Source organism: Pogona vitticeps, chromosome 1 (assembly GCF_051106095.1).
Source record: "Pogona vitticeps strain Pit_001003342236 chromosome 1, PviZW2.1, whole genome shotgun sequence".
NCBI classification, from domain to species: Eukaryota; Metazoa; Chordata; class Lepidosauria; order Squamata; family Agamidae; genus Pogona; species Pogona vitticeps.
Window position 1 is genome coordinate 299,880,292 of NC_135783.1, and position 16,054 is coordinate 299,896,345.

Sequence of the window (16,054 nt, forward strand, 5' to 3'; positions counted from 1 at the left end):
TAAGGCCAGGTGGTTCTGCCATCCCATTATCTCCGTGGAACCACAAGTATGTAAAACAGAACTAGCTGTTGGTGGGGTGACCCCAACAGCACCAAAAGAGGTCACCTCTTTGTATCACCATTTCTGGGAGACGTGGGGCTGGAGACACCCCTTTCCCGCAGTTTACAGAAGACTTGCGTCTCACATCTTAGATGAGAGTTAGAGGTTTGGGAAGTAGCATCACAGAGTGTGGGCTGAGGAGATTAGAGCCTTTGTTGAACTCCCATGTGAGTTATTTAGCCAGATATTGGCGTGTTAACTATTCTGTCTGTTGAGAAGACCTAAGCATTTCTGGTTGCCATCTCTGTTAAGCCCAGAGGCTGTTTTAAGCCCATACAGTATTTGTTGGAGAGTTCGTTTTGTTGGTCTTTCACACTGTACTGCAAAATGTTTTTAAATGGCTGATTTCTATTCAGATTTCTTAACTTGGCTGTACTGCAGTTGGTAACCTTGCCCTTAATATGTATATGTGATGTGTGGACTCCTGTAGGTGGAGGGAAGGGAGCAGGCTGCTCCCTTTGGGTGGATCTTGGGCAGATGGAGGTATGCGCTGGGATGAGACATGCCAGCTAAGGATAGGAAAGCTATTCCATGTTTTATGCCTTCCTCCAACTTTCAAGGTCTAGGTTGCCCTTCTCGCCACTTCGATCTGACTGTAACCAAACAACTATAATTTATGACATGTTTGTGGGTGAAAGGACTGACGTAGTGTGTCAATGTTTGATCAACCTAAAAATTGTGGTTGAAGAAACATCAGCATTGGTTAAGTTCTCTGATTATCTGAAAATAAGAGATCTTTCTGTCAGAGTTCTCTGCTCCAACTTTTCCCCCTTTAATCTAAAAGAGAGCATTCTCCTCTTTTATTATTTCTGCTTCCTTTTTTATTCTTCAGATTGAACGCCATGACTGTTAAGGCTAGAAATGTCAGCTTTAAAAAACAGACATTGATACATAGCTAGGCTGTAAAGTTTCTTGTGTGCTTTTTGTGATAGCTGTAGCAAAGAGGCAATACTGTGCTGAACTTTTAATTTACAAGCAGAAGCAGAGGTGAGTTTTTTTTTAAGCTAAAAACATTAAGTGCTTTTTCATCAGGAGAAACAGTAAACTCTTCCTTTCAGTGTCTGCAACCTGAACATAAACATTTCAGCCCAGTCCCTATATTCAGTTGTTCTCAGGAATTAGCTGGCTTTTAGCATTTTTAATTAAATGTGATCTGCACTCAAGATGTTACAACAATTTATCTCTCATCCTTGAAATTTTCAGAGTGGCTTACAACACTAATAAAAATGCAGGAACTTTAGGGGTTCAAAGTAGGGGCATGTAAAGATGAAAAAGTGAGACCTTGCAGAAACTAAGGACTTGGGGAATTTTTTTAAAAAAAAAACCTTTGCATCAAATTGACATCCATCCCCCAAGATGAGGTTCTGTCCCCCATGCTATTCCACACTAGATGAAACTGCTGGGGAAGGTGGTCTAAAGTTTTGACTTCAATGCCATCATGCTCACTCAACCCTGTCTCTCCTTCTCACCTGATTCCAAAGGACCTATTCTGTGCCTAGACTAGTGCTTGCTGTCAGTAATGGACTGGATAAGGGCTAACTAACTGAAATTTAATCCTGAGAAGACAGAGGTGCTCCTGGTCGTCTGAAAGGCAGATAGGGATTCAGCCTGTGCTGGATAATGTTACACTACCCCTAAAAAGTTAAGCTTGCAGTTTGGTTGTGCTTCTAGTGTTAATTCCAGATTTTTATTAGGAATTTGTGGGAGGAAAAAATATATAATTTGAATGAGGTGCAAAAGTGTTGCCCTAAAAACTTTCAAAAGTCCTTTAAAAGTATGCCTCGGAGAAGTGCCTAAAAGGTGAAAACATTAGTGAAAAACTGCAACTGGGAACAAAAGCAAAACAGTTGATTTGTTTTTGATACAGAGAGAACAAACAAGATAAGACAGCAGAAGGAAGTTCATTGAGTTTTGGAGAAGTGAACAATGATGCTTATATTATGTGAACAAGACAATAACAAAGAAAAAAAGGCAGTTCTATTTATTTTGCCACTTCAGTTACGTTTGCCAAGCTCAGCCTTGAGTTTAGATGCATAGGTTTCAATGGTGGCCATGAGTGCCATAAGCCTAGATGCTCATTAGGCCTTTCTTGGGAGAACATTCCAGAGAGTCTGTCTGCAGCACTGCTGATGCATAACAGTTTGACGTATGCCACTAATTTTAAATATGAGCTTGCATTGGATTAACCATTTCAAAAAGTACTGTAGAGCTTCAGTTTACACTCTTAGCTGAAGCTAAGGTCTTACAAAAGTCTCTCCTTCTCCTGCTCCTTATTATCTTTTTTTTTTTTTTTGGAAAGCTATCAGTTTAACCAGCACCTGATGGACAGCCTGTGTCTGCAGATACTTGAGCTGGACGGCCTTGCCTTAGTGGAACATGAACCCAGTGACAGAGATGCAATGGGTGAACAGGTATTTTGCAACATAATGGAGGCAACAGTCCTAAAAATATGTTCACAAAAAATGATCAGTTGGTTCATTGGAGAGAGTGTCTGCAATTCTAATTCTTCATTTTTGAAAATATTTCTAATTTTAAGGAAACCTAATTTCTAGACCAAAATTATATAAAGCCAAAGACTAGAATCCTACTGGTGTTTCTGTAAGGTTTGTATAACTAATGGAGAGATGATGGGGCATGGCTCAGGCATGTGCCTGGCCATGTGCCTGATTGAACAACTGAGATGCTTCCCATTGTGTCTTCAGTTAGCCACAGTAAGTTATGCAGATCTTATGTGAACACCATTAGGATATCATGTTTGCCTTTATACTGCATTGCAGAAAACAAAACAATGACCCATAGGCAGATAATGATGAACATGCATTCCTATAGAAAAGGAAGAGGATGCCATAGAGTGCAGTAACTGTGGGACCATTGCCTTATTTTGCTATGCAAGCAAAGAGATCTTCAAGTTTTTTCAACAAAGGTTTCTACACTATACAGGCTGAAATCTAGCTTCAACTAAAGGGCAAGCCCATTGAATTAATGGAACTTACATAAGTTTTGGTTCACCAAATCCACACTGGGCCAACTCTGGTCCTGGAATGTTTGTGTCTCCTTTCGTAGCATGGGACTGAGGGATGATCTGCATGGTGGGACCCACAGCTTTAATTTCATCTTTAGCTATTTATAGAGATGGGGGTATTCCTTTACGAATATGAATACCCCCCTACAGGTGGATATAACGAGGGTCCAGCCCCCTGGGGCCAGATTGTCCACTCACCCATCCACTGCTGCATCCAGCTCCGCGCTCCCTTCCAGTTGCTCCAGAGCTCAAGATCGACTAGCCACTCCTGGCAGAAGGAGCCTGTCAGGCTGACAAGTGGCTAGTCGATTTTGAGCTCTGGAACAATTGGAAGGGAGCATGGAGCCAGCTTCAGCAGTGGACAGGTGAGTGAACAGTCCAGCCCCAGGGGGCTGGACCCTCGTTATGTCCACCTGTGTGGGGGCATTCGTATACGAATACCCCCATCTCTAGTTATTTATCTTAACCTTAATTTGGGTGGTCTTAGGCAAGTGACTCTTCTTTTGCAATATGGATAATTATAACGATAGCCCCTCTTACAAGGTCATTGTTAAAATATGTAATAATACATTGACCAAAATCCTGTTGTGTAACATAAGTAAATTTCTATTTATTTGTCTATTTCTCACCAGTAAATAAAGAGCCCCTGCCAAAATTCTTGGGAGTGTACATACCCTCTCTGACAAGAATTGGGGCAGGGACTCTGTATTTATGAGAAAGGAATGGACTGCAATTTACAGATTTGCTTTCATTACGCAACAGGATTTAGGCTTTTGCAGAGATAGTGCACGTGAAGTTGGAACACTAGAAAATACTATACACATGCTATTACTGTTTCCGATATCCTCTATGTGATGGTAACATATGCCTGGCTTTACTTCCTGTTTCAGGATGAAAAAAAGCATTTTTCTGCAGTCCTCATGAGCCTCCGACTTCTGGCAAAATTTTTCGGATTCCTTGTCTTCCTGCCTTATCGCACATCAGAGCCTGTAACTGGGGATCTCCTGGAGTCTGCAGTGGCCTTAAGGAACCAAGTGCGTTTGGCAGCCGGGTTTCCTTGACAAGAAATCAGAGCTTAGAAAAGTTACTGTTTTTCACCATGTCCCAGAATACTTCAGCCAGCATAACTCATGGGGTTCTAGGAATTGTGTGCAAAAGTAACTTGTCCCAACTTTGACAGAAATACTTATACTGGTTCATTATTGAAGACATGCGTCTTTCCATGCTCCAAGGCTGAGGAAAACGGTTCTCATCTATTCAGTCTCATGGCAGTGTTTTTTAAAAGCAGATTTTATAAATGCACAAATGCCTTACCACAAAAAGCCCTTCATGCATCTTTAGACTGAGTGGTTGCTTTAGTGTCTGTGACACATCCGTGAGTAGGACTGCCAGTCTTTCAGAACTGAAGAAGGGGAAATTCTAGCCAAAAAGCATAAATTATTTTATTATGGTTTGGGCAGCTTATCGAAGCCAAGCACTTCCTGACTCTTACATTATGTTATATGATAACCCCTGTTCAGCGTTTCCTCTAACTTTCCAGAGTGTTGTACAGGGGCTACGGCTACAACCAGAAACAAATGAGTGGAAACACTGTCTTGGCTTCGCACACTCGATGCAGCACCGCGCATCTGCACAGCTTAAAGGGAATGTTGCCCCTATTGTTTGAGATTTGAATAAACAGAAACACATAACTTGTCTAATTTTTCTCTGTTTCTTCAACTGCCCAACTGCATACTTAAAAACTGTCTAGTGGACTAGTTAACTCACCTTTGATGCTTCTACTATGTTAAGCAAGGAACTGAAAGAGCTGCTGAATGTTAGAACTGCCCTTATTTTACAGGGACAGCATAAAGGACAATTCTAACATTTGGTTACTCATTCAGTTATTTGCTTAACTTACTTTCCCTAGTAAGACTATACCAACGATCAGTTGTTTTTAGATCGTCGTAATGCGAAGAATCGGTTCCCAAATTTTCCCCATAGGAACATTGTTTTGCGATCGCAATAGCAATCGCAAAAAAACCATCGTAAAGTGGATTCGTCATTTAACGAGGTAATCGTTAAGTGAGGCACCACTGTATTCTGATTGTTGTCCATCCCAGTAAATGTCCTGAAGAGGAAATTATAATTTTAAAATGCCATCTCTAGTTGTAAGTCCAATCATTAGTCCTGACTAAAGTTGAGCTATTAAATCAGTGGTACTTTCATAGATCAAGACAAATGTTAAGTCTTACTCATTGAGCAAACCTACTCTGGTTGGAACTAACATTTGGATTTAGGGCCTGGTTGATAACTGGTGGTAGTGGTTATGAAAGTGTTGATGTTTGTCATGAAATGAAGAGCTCCCGCCCCCCTTTTGTGACATTTAAATAATGACAACATTAAGCTGAAGAAGTGAGCCTTTCAGCATGTAGTGAACATTTTTCCAATGTTGTTTTCTCTTAAGATCCACCCTGTGCTGGATGTTCTGAAACTGCTGAGGCAATCCATTCAGAAACAATGCACTGTGCTCACTGTTCCTTGGATTGTAGAGTTCCTTTCTCTCATGGATTATATTGCCCCCTTTCTGGACTACTATGGGAAGATATTTACACTCCTCGTACAGCTGTATAGGTAAGACTTCAGGAAGAGTTCTTGCTTACATGGTTCTTTTTAGAGATTTGCAGCATGGAATTAAACTCTTGCAGGGTACATTGTTGGTCTATGGGTAAAGCCTTTCTGCCATTAACAGTGTGTATCTGCAGAACTGCTAGAGGTTTGGTATTACTGTTGGCCAGATAGTGTCTGTCTAATAGGCAAGGCTGTGTTCTTTCATGAGTATTCTGTTGGGACTCACATGATGGTGATGGATGGAGCTATAACCAGCAGTTGGCAAGACCCAAGCCGCAAGTGGATTGGTGCTCTCTTCTTTATCTTTCTGGCACTCCTTGCTAGCTTGCCCCCTCTTTCTGTCTGTCTCTCCAGTGGGCTACTAGTGAAGGAATAGGGGTCTGAACTGCTTATTTGCAGAAAACGTGGGACAGTCACATTAAATTAGGGCAAGGACCTTAAGTGTCCTAGTTGCCCAGTAGATTATGATAGCTTGTAGCAGTGGTCCCCAACTTTGGGCCTCCAGATGTTCTTGGACTTCAACTCCCAGAAATCCTAGCCAGCAGAGGTAGTGTGGAAGGCTTCTGGGAGTTGTAGTCCAAGAACATCTGGAGGCCCAAGGTTGGGGACCACTGGCTTGTAGGTTTGAGGTGGAAGTACAGTTCTCACAATTGAAGAAATCTTCAGCTAAGAATGGCATTGGGTTAATAAGCATATTCTTTTTTTCTTTTTTTAAATTATCATTTTTATTGGTATAATCATATAACACTACATGTTTCATTTCAGTCTTCCAAATAAAAACCTTCAACAATTCATTAACCTCCATCAATGGTTTCAGCAGCAGTTCCCACTACATATAGTATATATTTTCAAGTCCTTCTCTAAGAATGGTGCAGTGATCCCTCAAACAACAGATGTATTGTAATGTAATGCTGATGGTATTGTAAGATGAGCCGTGCGTTTTTAAGATATAAAGGAGAGAATTGCTGGATAGCTCAGTGGTTTTAAGTATCTGGCTGTGGAGCCAGAGGTTGGTAGTTCAGTTCCCCGCTGTACCTCCCTGATAGGGGCTGGACGTAATGATCCATAGGGTCCCTTTCAGTTCTTCAGTTCTAAGATTAAATAATTTATTTTAAGAAACCATGAGAAGAGGAAGGTGTGGCTAGTAGGCAGAACTAATGAAACCTGTGAAGCATGATGTTCATATGGTTCTTGTAGGTTTTTCAGGCTGTTTGGCTGTGTTCTGAAGGTTTTTCTTTCTGACATTTCGCCAGTCTCTGTGGCCAGCATCTTCAGAGGACAGGAGCTAGAACTCTGTGTTCTGGTGTAGTGTGTGGGATAGTTGAGTATTTGTAGCTGTGGGATCAGCTTTTTGTCCTTTTCAGGAGATTGGGTGATCAGGGTGTTTTTTTTAATGGGTGTATTGTTGTGATAAGGGGGAGGTCATCTGTCACTGTGATTGATTAGTGTCATTAGCTAGTTTTTTGTGTTCAGTGATCACCATTCCTTGTGGCTGGGTAGAGTTCATTGTCTAAGACAGCCTGCAAAAAGGTCAACAAACTCTACCCAGCCACAAGGACTAGTGATCACTGCACACAAAAGACTAGCTAACGACACCCATCACAGTGACAGATCATCTCCCCCCTTATCATAACAGTACACCCATAACAAAAAACACACTGATCACCATAATAATCCAGTCTCCTGAAAAGGACAAAAAGCTGACCCCACAACTACAAATACTCAACTATCCCATTGTGTTAGAACACAGACGGAGTTCTAACTCCTGTCCTCTGAAGATGCCGGCCGCAGAGACTGCCGAAACATTAGGAAGAAAACTTCCAGAACACGGCCAGACAACCCAAAAAACCTACAACATCCATTGGATCACAACTGTGAAAGCCTTCAAGAATACATAATGTTTTTTCTCTGTTCTCTTGCAGATGTCTGCTTCTTTCTGAAGAAAAAGGGATGTGTTTCCTGAATAAGTTACTGATCCTAGCTGTTTTAGGATGGCTTTTTCAAGTACGGGCTAGTGTTTCTAACACACAGTTAGAAAACAGTATATATATATATGTATATATATTTATACGGCACTCGTTTGTCCTTTCTGTAACATAGCTTTATAGTCATATACCTACCAAAATGTTCAGAGTATATGCCATACGTGAGTACTCATCCACACTGATAATGAAGGCAGTATGTTTCCCTTTCTCTACCCAATGTGTGGAATTATATGTTCAGGGCTTGTATTCCAGGTGCCTACCGTCCCAGAGAACCTATTCTTCACTGGTGAAGTGACATCAGAAGTGACAACAGACTCTGGAACAGCAGTTCAAGCTCTGGTAATGTTGTGTTGATGAGCACATATGTCTAAGCTAAAACACCTGCAGCTGAAATGCTCTCTGCAGGGTTTTGTGTGCCATCCAGAGCTTCTAATAGAAGTCAAAATCTGTTCCCTTTCCCCTCTTTCTTAGGATTCTGTGCCATTGGTGGACCAGCAGTTGCTTTATACCTGTTGCCCATATCTTGGTGAGTCACTTAGCAACGTATATTTGTGTCAGAGACATGCTTCTTGGAAAATCTTAATTCAGTCCTTTATTAAGCTATGGAGGAAAATTCTAGGAAAAAGAATAAATTGCTTGACCAAAATTTAAATTGCCACTACCTGTAGCCATGCCAAGGAGGCTGGCTGTGTTCTCAACATATGGATTGGAGGGTATTCACTATTGCTTGGTATTCTGACTTTTCTGTCACACTAGCACTGATCCTTGATTGATATCCTGAGAGATTTACAATTACAATACAGTATCTTGAAAAATGGGAGTGGGTGAAATGGAGTTTGTGTTAACAGCTGTCCCTATGCCACAACTGCAAACTGTGGAAATGCTCCTAGAAGACATATAATCTGGAATTAAGTTGTTGAAGCCAGTTATGTTTGTTAAATCCGTAGAATCTGATGCATACTCAGGAGTCTTCCAGATGATTTCATTTATATGGAAAGTGTAACAGGAACCAGGGCAGTTGAAGAATAAGGGATGGTGGGCATACTTGTACGTTTGGGTTTGGTTTTTTCCATTTTTCAGAACTGAACACCCTAAAAATGTACTCAGAGGGCTAGAAAGACCTCAAGAGCAGATTTTCAGGTGATGAGGATTTAAAGAACAGGAAAGGAGAAGCTTACTAGCCTGAAGCTGACCTGTTGCTTCTCTACAAGCATAAATATAATCTTGTACCTTTCCTGACACTTTTAATGAAGAGGCCTATTTGGACTCCAGAAAACTTCCTGGTATGAAATGTGCTTAATCTGAAACACTTTTCTGCAGTTTCCTGCCTCATGCCATGCCTGCGCATGCCGGATTTTAACCCCCATAACAATTTGCTTCAGGTGAGCTGAGGAAACTGCTATCGTCTTTTGTGCTGGGAAGTGGAGGAAAAAATGGCGGCTACATTAGAAAAATAACGCCAACGGCTGCAGAGGCCTTGGCCTCAAAGGCTTCCATCACTCAGCAGAAACTGCAGGTAAGAGGCTTGTCATTTTTGTGTCAAAAGCCTGCCAGCTGTATTGAAGAGGAAGCCTTGCCAAGAGCTGGATTATCTAGCTTGGCATTTGTTCTCAGGGGAGGTTTACAGTTCACCTGCGGAGATGGCTTCTTTTCACTTGTCACCTGCCTAAGGGGCTTAGTGTGGAGAAAGGAGACATTTTGGAAAGCACTTGTGGAATATCCTGTTTCAGTTAAAAACAACAACAACAGTACAATTTCAGTTAAAAATCCAAAATGCTCAGGAATATTTTATAAATTACTTGGGGTGGGGGTGGGGAGTCAAATGAAATATTCTGATTTCTTCAAGATCCTTTTCCTGTTTTTAAATAGGCAGAGCTAGAGCACGCCTTCTTCCACAATCAGCCCCCATCTCTGCGGAGGACGGTAGAATTTGTGGCGGAAAGAATAGGATCCAATTGTGTCAAGCACATCAAGTAAGAGCGGGAGAGGGCGTCTCTTCTTGTTGAGATACATGCATTGCGTAGCAAGGAGAATTTTAAGTCCCTTCTTGATGGAAGGTGGCACATCTTCATCTTTGGGTGATTGCAACAACATCACAGTTTTTAACTAGTGGTCTGTGGATTTATCAGATACGTCTCTTCTGTCTAATCTTATACACACTTTTTAGTTGGAGAAGCCATCCACAAATATTCACATTCCAATGAAAATTCCGTAACATAGAATGCCAGTTCAGTAGAACTGATAATAAGAGTGTGAACTGATTCTCTGATGGTTTGTATGGTGGTGCTTTTGCTTGTTTTTACATCCTGAGATCAAGCAGGTGGCTGCTGGGGAAAAGGTCTACTCAGTGGGGTCACACAGATAGGGGAAGGTTGTAATTGCCTTGAGATAATATTGGCACCTGGCAACCTTTTTAATTTTCCCAGACATTTTAATTCTCTTTATGTTATTTTCATGCTATTTAATGCTCATATTTTGTTTCTACAGTTTGCTTTTGGTAGTAGTTTGCAACTTTTGTTTCAGTTTGCTCTGTTGTAATTAAAAATCCAGCTAACTCATATCCAAATCTTGCTGCACAGTGGGATTATAAATAATGTTAAATGAAGAAAGGCCCCAGAGAGATAGATAATCATGCTGCTCTCTTTGGCCTTTTTTCAATATAATAATTCTACACCAACTGGGTATTTTTAAGAGAATAGGATGCCTTTTTTTTACATCCTATTCTCTTGCCCCATAGACCTAGCTTTAGAGCAAATTGATACATTAAACTGTCATTTCCCATGACCAGACATGGAACCTCTGAATTTTTAAAATTTATTTATTTATTTATTTATGGAATGCAGCTCTCAGAATTAATCAGTAATCCCCCTAGACGGAATTACAGGAGCTGCAGCTAAGAAATCAAAATTCCTAAAGTTGTTTTCATTACTCATATTACTCACATTTGGGCCTCCTGAGCCATCGTTGTCCCTGAAGAAGAAGGATATAGCTGGGCATGGCAAAGCTCCATGGGAACTGCAAAGGATTATGGAATGAGTAGTTTATTGAGAGACATTCTTTGTAGAGCCTACTGGGCAGAGAGAATATCTTCCTCATTGATTTTTTGACTGTGGCTCCCAGAGTTCACCAAGAATTCCCTTAACCAGAATTCTGGGAGCTACAGCCAAAAAATTAATGGGACAGGTAGACTCTCTGACCATTAGGCTCTATAATGGATACTTCTCAAAAAAGCCTACCTGTTTGGTGAAACAATCAAGGGCCACCCAAGATCGTGACAATACGTTTTGGTTTTCTTTCCTTAACTCTTTGAATCTTGGGATTTTACAGAGCAACCCTGGTAGCAGAGCTGGTGAAGAGAGCTGAGGTCATATTGCTGGATAATATGAAGGCAGAAGATGCTCATAATGACAGATTGCTAGATGAGGTGTGCTCCCAGCTATATGAAGAAGGGGCACAAGCTCTTATTCAAGGCAAAGAGTAAGGAGAAACAGCTATGTGATATAAGTATTTCTTAATTTTCCTGGTCTGTTATATGGCCAGCCTGGGCTGTAATATTTGAGATGACATAAAAGTGTATGGCTGGACCATTTCTAACTACTAGTAGGTTAACAGCTTTCTCTTAGTTTCTCTCTCCTTTCTGGTCTAGCTGTTTCATGTAGTAGAGTGCACAGAATTTGAAAGGATTTTTGTACATTACATCTTTTAGCAATAGAAAATAGAGACCTGCCTTTTGGGATGGATCACATAGGAATCCATAGACACTAATAATGCACTTTCCCAAACCTTTGTCCTGCAATAACATTTTTAATTGTTGGTTTTTTAAGTTGCTTCCTATGTATATTTATAGATTTTGTAGGAGGAAGGGGCCTGAGGCTGTGAAAATCCTGCTGCCAGAAGAGACGTCTGCAGCAGTATGTATATTTTTGGGACTTCTCTTTTTTCCTGTTTGTTTTCAAGCTTACCGACACTAGAGAGTGTGTTCTTGACAGTGGTGAGTAGAGAGGGGCACAAGCCATTGGTTTTGTGGTTCATGCCGGTTCATTTATTGGCCAAACAGATGTTTGGTGCTTTAAAGCCCCGCCTCCTCTGGTGGGCGCCCACTTGGAGGCAGCGGTCCGGCTTCCCTGCCCTGCCTCCTCCAGGCACTGCCTCCTGAGTGGGTGCCTGCTGGAGGGCCTGGGGCTGTGAAATGCCAGCACCTGTTCAGCCTATCTCTAGGGGTGACTTAAAAATTGGGGGAAGCCAGACACCTAATCTGAATCTTGTGCTAGTTTGTAGTAATTGGACCTTTTTCCTGAAATGTTCAACCAGCTGAAAATGCAAAGCTGTTCTTAATATCCCAGCATCCTCATTCAGTCAGTTATGTTAAGAAAAAATGTTAATTAGTTCTCAGTGCCAAGTAATGCTCACCTGCCATTTTTTCCCCAACTAAAAATAGACTCTTTGGTTGGACTTTGGGCATTTATCTGGGAGTCAGTGTTCAGGGATTAGAACAGGAGGATGCAACAGTGCTGAAAGGAAGGTGACTCCCCCCTCCCCTTCTCACTGCAACCCTTCCGGCATCCATGAAATTGGCTTTGGGACACTGCAGAGGGCTGAAATGGAAGAAGCTCCAACTGCAATCACTAATGGTCTGTCGGGCTTATCCCACTCTCAGCAGTGTTTCTCATTGTACCTCTACAAACCAATATTTTAACAGCACTTGGAAGAAGATCTCAAAGAAGCCTTCATTTGTCCTTAGTTGTTCTCATAGGATAGTATCAACTTCCAAGAACCAAAAGGCTGAGAGAGACCAAAACCAATTAACAGAGTTAATTTCCCTGAAGAACAACATTTCATTCATTTCTCGTGTTTGCTGCAGGTTTTAATGACGTTTTGGAATTGTTCTGTCAATTTGCCGTGTGATGTGTGCCAGTGCAAATAACTATATATATCTCTCCTGTTCTTTCTTCCAAGGTTTTAAACTGTGCAGCAAATATTGCAGTTGGACTAGCTACTGAAAAGGCCTGTGCTTGGCTCTCCACCAATATCACAGGTAAGCTGATCTGCTTGTTGGAGGAAAGGCTTGTGCAGATTTGAATTGGAGTTCCTGAATGTAAGATTTGGTGTAAACTAAGGTTAGGGAATGTGTTACTGTCTAGATCAGGTGATGGGCAACTTTGGTGGGCCTGATGGCTGAATATGCATCCTCAGCATCCATTATGTTCTGCAGGGGACTTGGGAATAGCCAGAAATCGACATATCCAAATTTGCTAGTGCCTGGACAGACACTTCCAGTTTTGATTTTTTGTTTTGGGCTGTTAGGATGGGTTTGGAAATGGATGCTTTCAACCACTGAAAAGCAAAAGCCTCTTTCTCTGGAAGTCTGCAGGAATAGAACTCCCTTATTGTACAGAATGTGGAAGGATTTCTGCATGCTGCTACTTTTAGCACTGGGAACCAGATAGAGCTATCTTTTGAGGTGGTTCCCAAAGGGATTAATGGAAACATGAATAATGTACCATATTTTTCTATGTATAAGACTATGCTTTCATCTAAAATCTTCAGACTGAAAATTGAGGGTCGTCTTATACATGGAAGTAAGGGGGGAGGGATCAAAGCACTGCAGGATCACAGCCCTTTGATCCTACAGCTGTTTCATCACTGCTTTCCCCCTCCACTTCCTAAGCCAGGGCTTATGAAGTGCAGGAGGAAAGCAGCCATAAAAGGACTGCAGGATGAAAGGGCTGTAATCCTGCAGCCCTTTCATTCCTGGTTTCTCCCTCCACTTCCTAAGATTACTGCTTTCCCCCTCTACTTCCGCAGCCCTTTGATCCTGCTTTTGCAGGGGTTAGGAAGTGGAGGGGGAAAGCAGTGATTAAATTTTCTAATTTGGGCTTAGAAAAGTAGGGGTTGTCTTATACATTGGGTCATCTTATACACAGAAAAATACAGTACTTTCCCCAACCCTTTGTCCTACAATATCCTTTTAGTTGGTGGTTTCTCTGCATGGAGAGGAGGATATGCTGTCCACCCCTAATCTCAGCATTGCAACACTGCTGTTATCATCAGTAATGGCTATGCTGGGAATGATGGGAGTTGCAGTCCATCGTCATCCAGAGGACCACTTGTTTTGCACTTTTAGTTTAAACTACCAGTAGATCAGGCCCAGGGAGGTTATTGAGGGTTCAGAGCAAGGGTTCAGATGGTTCACTCAGCACCAACCAGCAGAGCATCAGAGGCATTAGACGTTTCATTTATTTTATTAAGTATTTCTCTCTTTTCAGCACTTGGTAGGGCATTGATGATGAATTACAAACCTGCACCTTTAAAAAGAATGATCAAAACTGAAGGGTCAGTAATCATGTGGAAGCTACCAAAACCTTGGCAAAGCTGATGTGGCTTCACTACTTATCTAAAACCCCTTAAAAAGGGGGTCTAATTGAACTTTTCTTAGAGGAGAGTTCCACAACTAGACTGCTGCTACTGGGAAAAAGCTCTGTCTTTTGTCACTGGTTGGTGCCTTACTCAGTGGTAGAACGCAGAACGGGGCTTTTTAGAGTGACTACAACTACAACGAGTAATGAAGTAATTGCAGGTATCGGTGAACTGCCTCTAGCAAATCCATTTATCACCTCTGCGTAAGCATGTGGTTATCTCCCTAGGAATCACAACAGGCTCCTAACTATGGCAGTCAGTGATGGAAAGCTCCCAAACAGCAACTTCAGAAGGCCTTTGACTGGAGCAGCTATGTTTCTCCCTTAGTGATGATTTTTATGGCTGCTTTCCTCCTGCACTTCATAAGCCCTGGCTTAGGAAGTGGAGGGGGAAAGCAGTGATGAAACAGCTGTAGGATCAAAGGGCTGTGATCCTGCAGTGCTTTGATCCCTTCCCCCTTACTTCCATGTATAAGACGACCCTCAATTTTTAGTCTGAAGATTTTTAATCCTCCTGTTTGAACTATTTTTTTCTTGATGCGCTTGCTCTGTTTGGTTTAATTATTATTTGATTGTATAGATAGTCCTGATGTGAACTACCTTTGATTTCTGTAAAGGCAAGGCATAAGTATGATTAAAAAAATTAGAACAAGAATTGAGCTGGTGTTTTAGGGTGAACTTTGGCCATCCTGTCTTACTCACAGTGGGATCTCAGTTTATGTGACTAGTCACCTGGACATGATCTGCATCATCTCTGTGTTGGATCCAACATCTGTCTAGGGTCTCATGCTGTATAAATGCTTGGGAGTCAGGAGAAAAAGCAGAGATGCCTCCATATTCACAATGGGTTTCCACGCCTCCACTTATATAACATAAGAAGGAATAAATACACTGCTTCATCCTTACAGCCTTGATTAAGAGGGAGGTAAAGGCCACATTCAGCCGCACGTTGAAAGGTCAAGTGATCTCCTTGCCCAATAACACTGATGCTGTACAGAGGACAAAGGGCTGTCCCGCAGGCTGCTGCCACCAGGCTGTGTTCCCCTCCCAGATCATCAATGAAATCAAGGTAAGTACCTGCTCCTCACATCTTAAATTCTCTTCCCATCACTAGATCCTTCTCAAGACAAAGCCACTTTTTTCTCAACCGGTGTGTTACCTAAAACCAATCTGTTTTACTGATGTAACAACTACTGTATCTGTCTACTTTCTTCTGCTCTTAGCTTACTTACAGAGAAGTCTGTGAGCTTTGCCTTAAGGCAGTGGGTGGAATTACAGGGATGCAAGCCAAGTTTTTGTTTGTAGAGAGACGTGAGGCTGTAAATTGAGATACTTGATACCTTGGTTTCATGTGCAACCTGCTGAACTCCATCTGACCTTGTTGGCTGTCTTGTTTTGAGTCATGGCTGTCTCATCTGGCCCAATGTTTGAGCAGTTTTAGAGGGATACACCATCTCTGGCCTGTTGAAGAATCCTGGAGCACTCAAAAGCTTTCCATATTTATAACTTTATGGTGATTTTTCAAGCATATTAGCTAAACCAGAACTTTATGTCTACAGATTAATCACACAACTGCTGCTTTTTTCCCTTCATCTCACTTTATGTTTGATTTTACGGCATATTCTCCTACCCTGAGGCCACTTTCTCCAATACAGGTGATGTGGAGGGGGTATAATGCAGAAAGATATTGTGGATAGCCATGATTTTTACAAGCTCAGCTATGAAATTTGGTGTAGGAGAGTTCTCTTGGATTCTATACAGTGCGTGTGCATTTTTATGAGTCACAAATGCTGTTGTGCCCAGGATGTCCTCTGTATTGCTGTGGGTCCAAGGGATGAAGATGAAGAAATCCAGTTTGCTGATCTGGAAAGTTTGTTGGAAAGGCTGAGCCAAACACTTCGATGCAGGAAGGTACATTTGAC

At 41.7% G+C, this 16,054-nt stretch overlaps 1 protein-coding gene across 1 annotated transcript in view; it reads left to right on the forward strand.

The window, feature by feature from the left end:
* Nucleotides 1-16,054, forward strand: part of CDAN1 (codanin 1) — a 48,433-nt gene that overhangs the window by 22,921 nt on the left and 9,458 nt on the right. Inside the window, exons 12-24 of the mRNA XM_020793686.3 lie at nucleotides 2,399-2,510; nucleotides 4,012-4,155; nucleotides 5,568-5,734; nucleotides 7,654-7,735; nucleotides 7,969-8,055; nucleotides 8,188-8,242; nucleotides 9,099-9,232; nucleotides 9,586-9,689; nucleotides 11,044-11,193; nucleotides 11,564-11,627; nucleotides 12,673-12,751; nucleotides 15,041-15,201; nucleotides 15,936-16,043. Coding sequence (XP_020649345.3) covers nucleotides 2,399-2,510; nucleotides 4,012-4,155; nucleotides 5,568-5,734; nucleotides 7,654-7,735; nucleotides 7,969-8,055; nucleotides 8,188-8,242; nucleotides 9,099-9,232; nucleotides 9,586-9,689; nucleotides 11,044-11,193; nucleotides 11,564-11,627; nucleotides 12,673-12,751; nucleotides 15,041-15,201; nucleotides 15,936-16,043 — 1,447 coding nt within the window. The remainder of the gene's footprint in view (nucleotides 1-2,398; nucleotides 2,511-4,011; nucleotides 4,156-5,567; nucleotides 5,735-7,653; nucleotides 7,736-7,968; nucleotides 8,056-8,187; nucleotides 8,243-9,098; nucleotides 9,233-9,585; nucleotides 9,690-11,043; nucleotides 11,194-11,563; nucleotides 11,628-12,672; nucleotides 12,752-15,040; nucleotides 15,202-15,935; nucleotides 16,044-16,054) is intronic.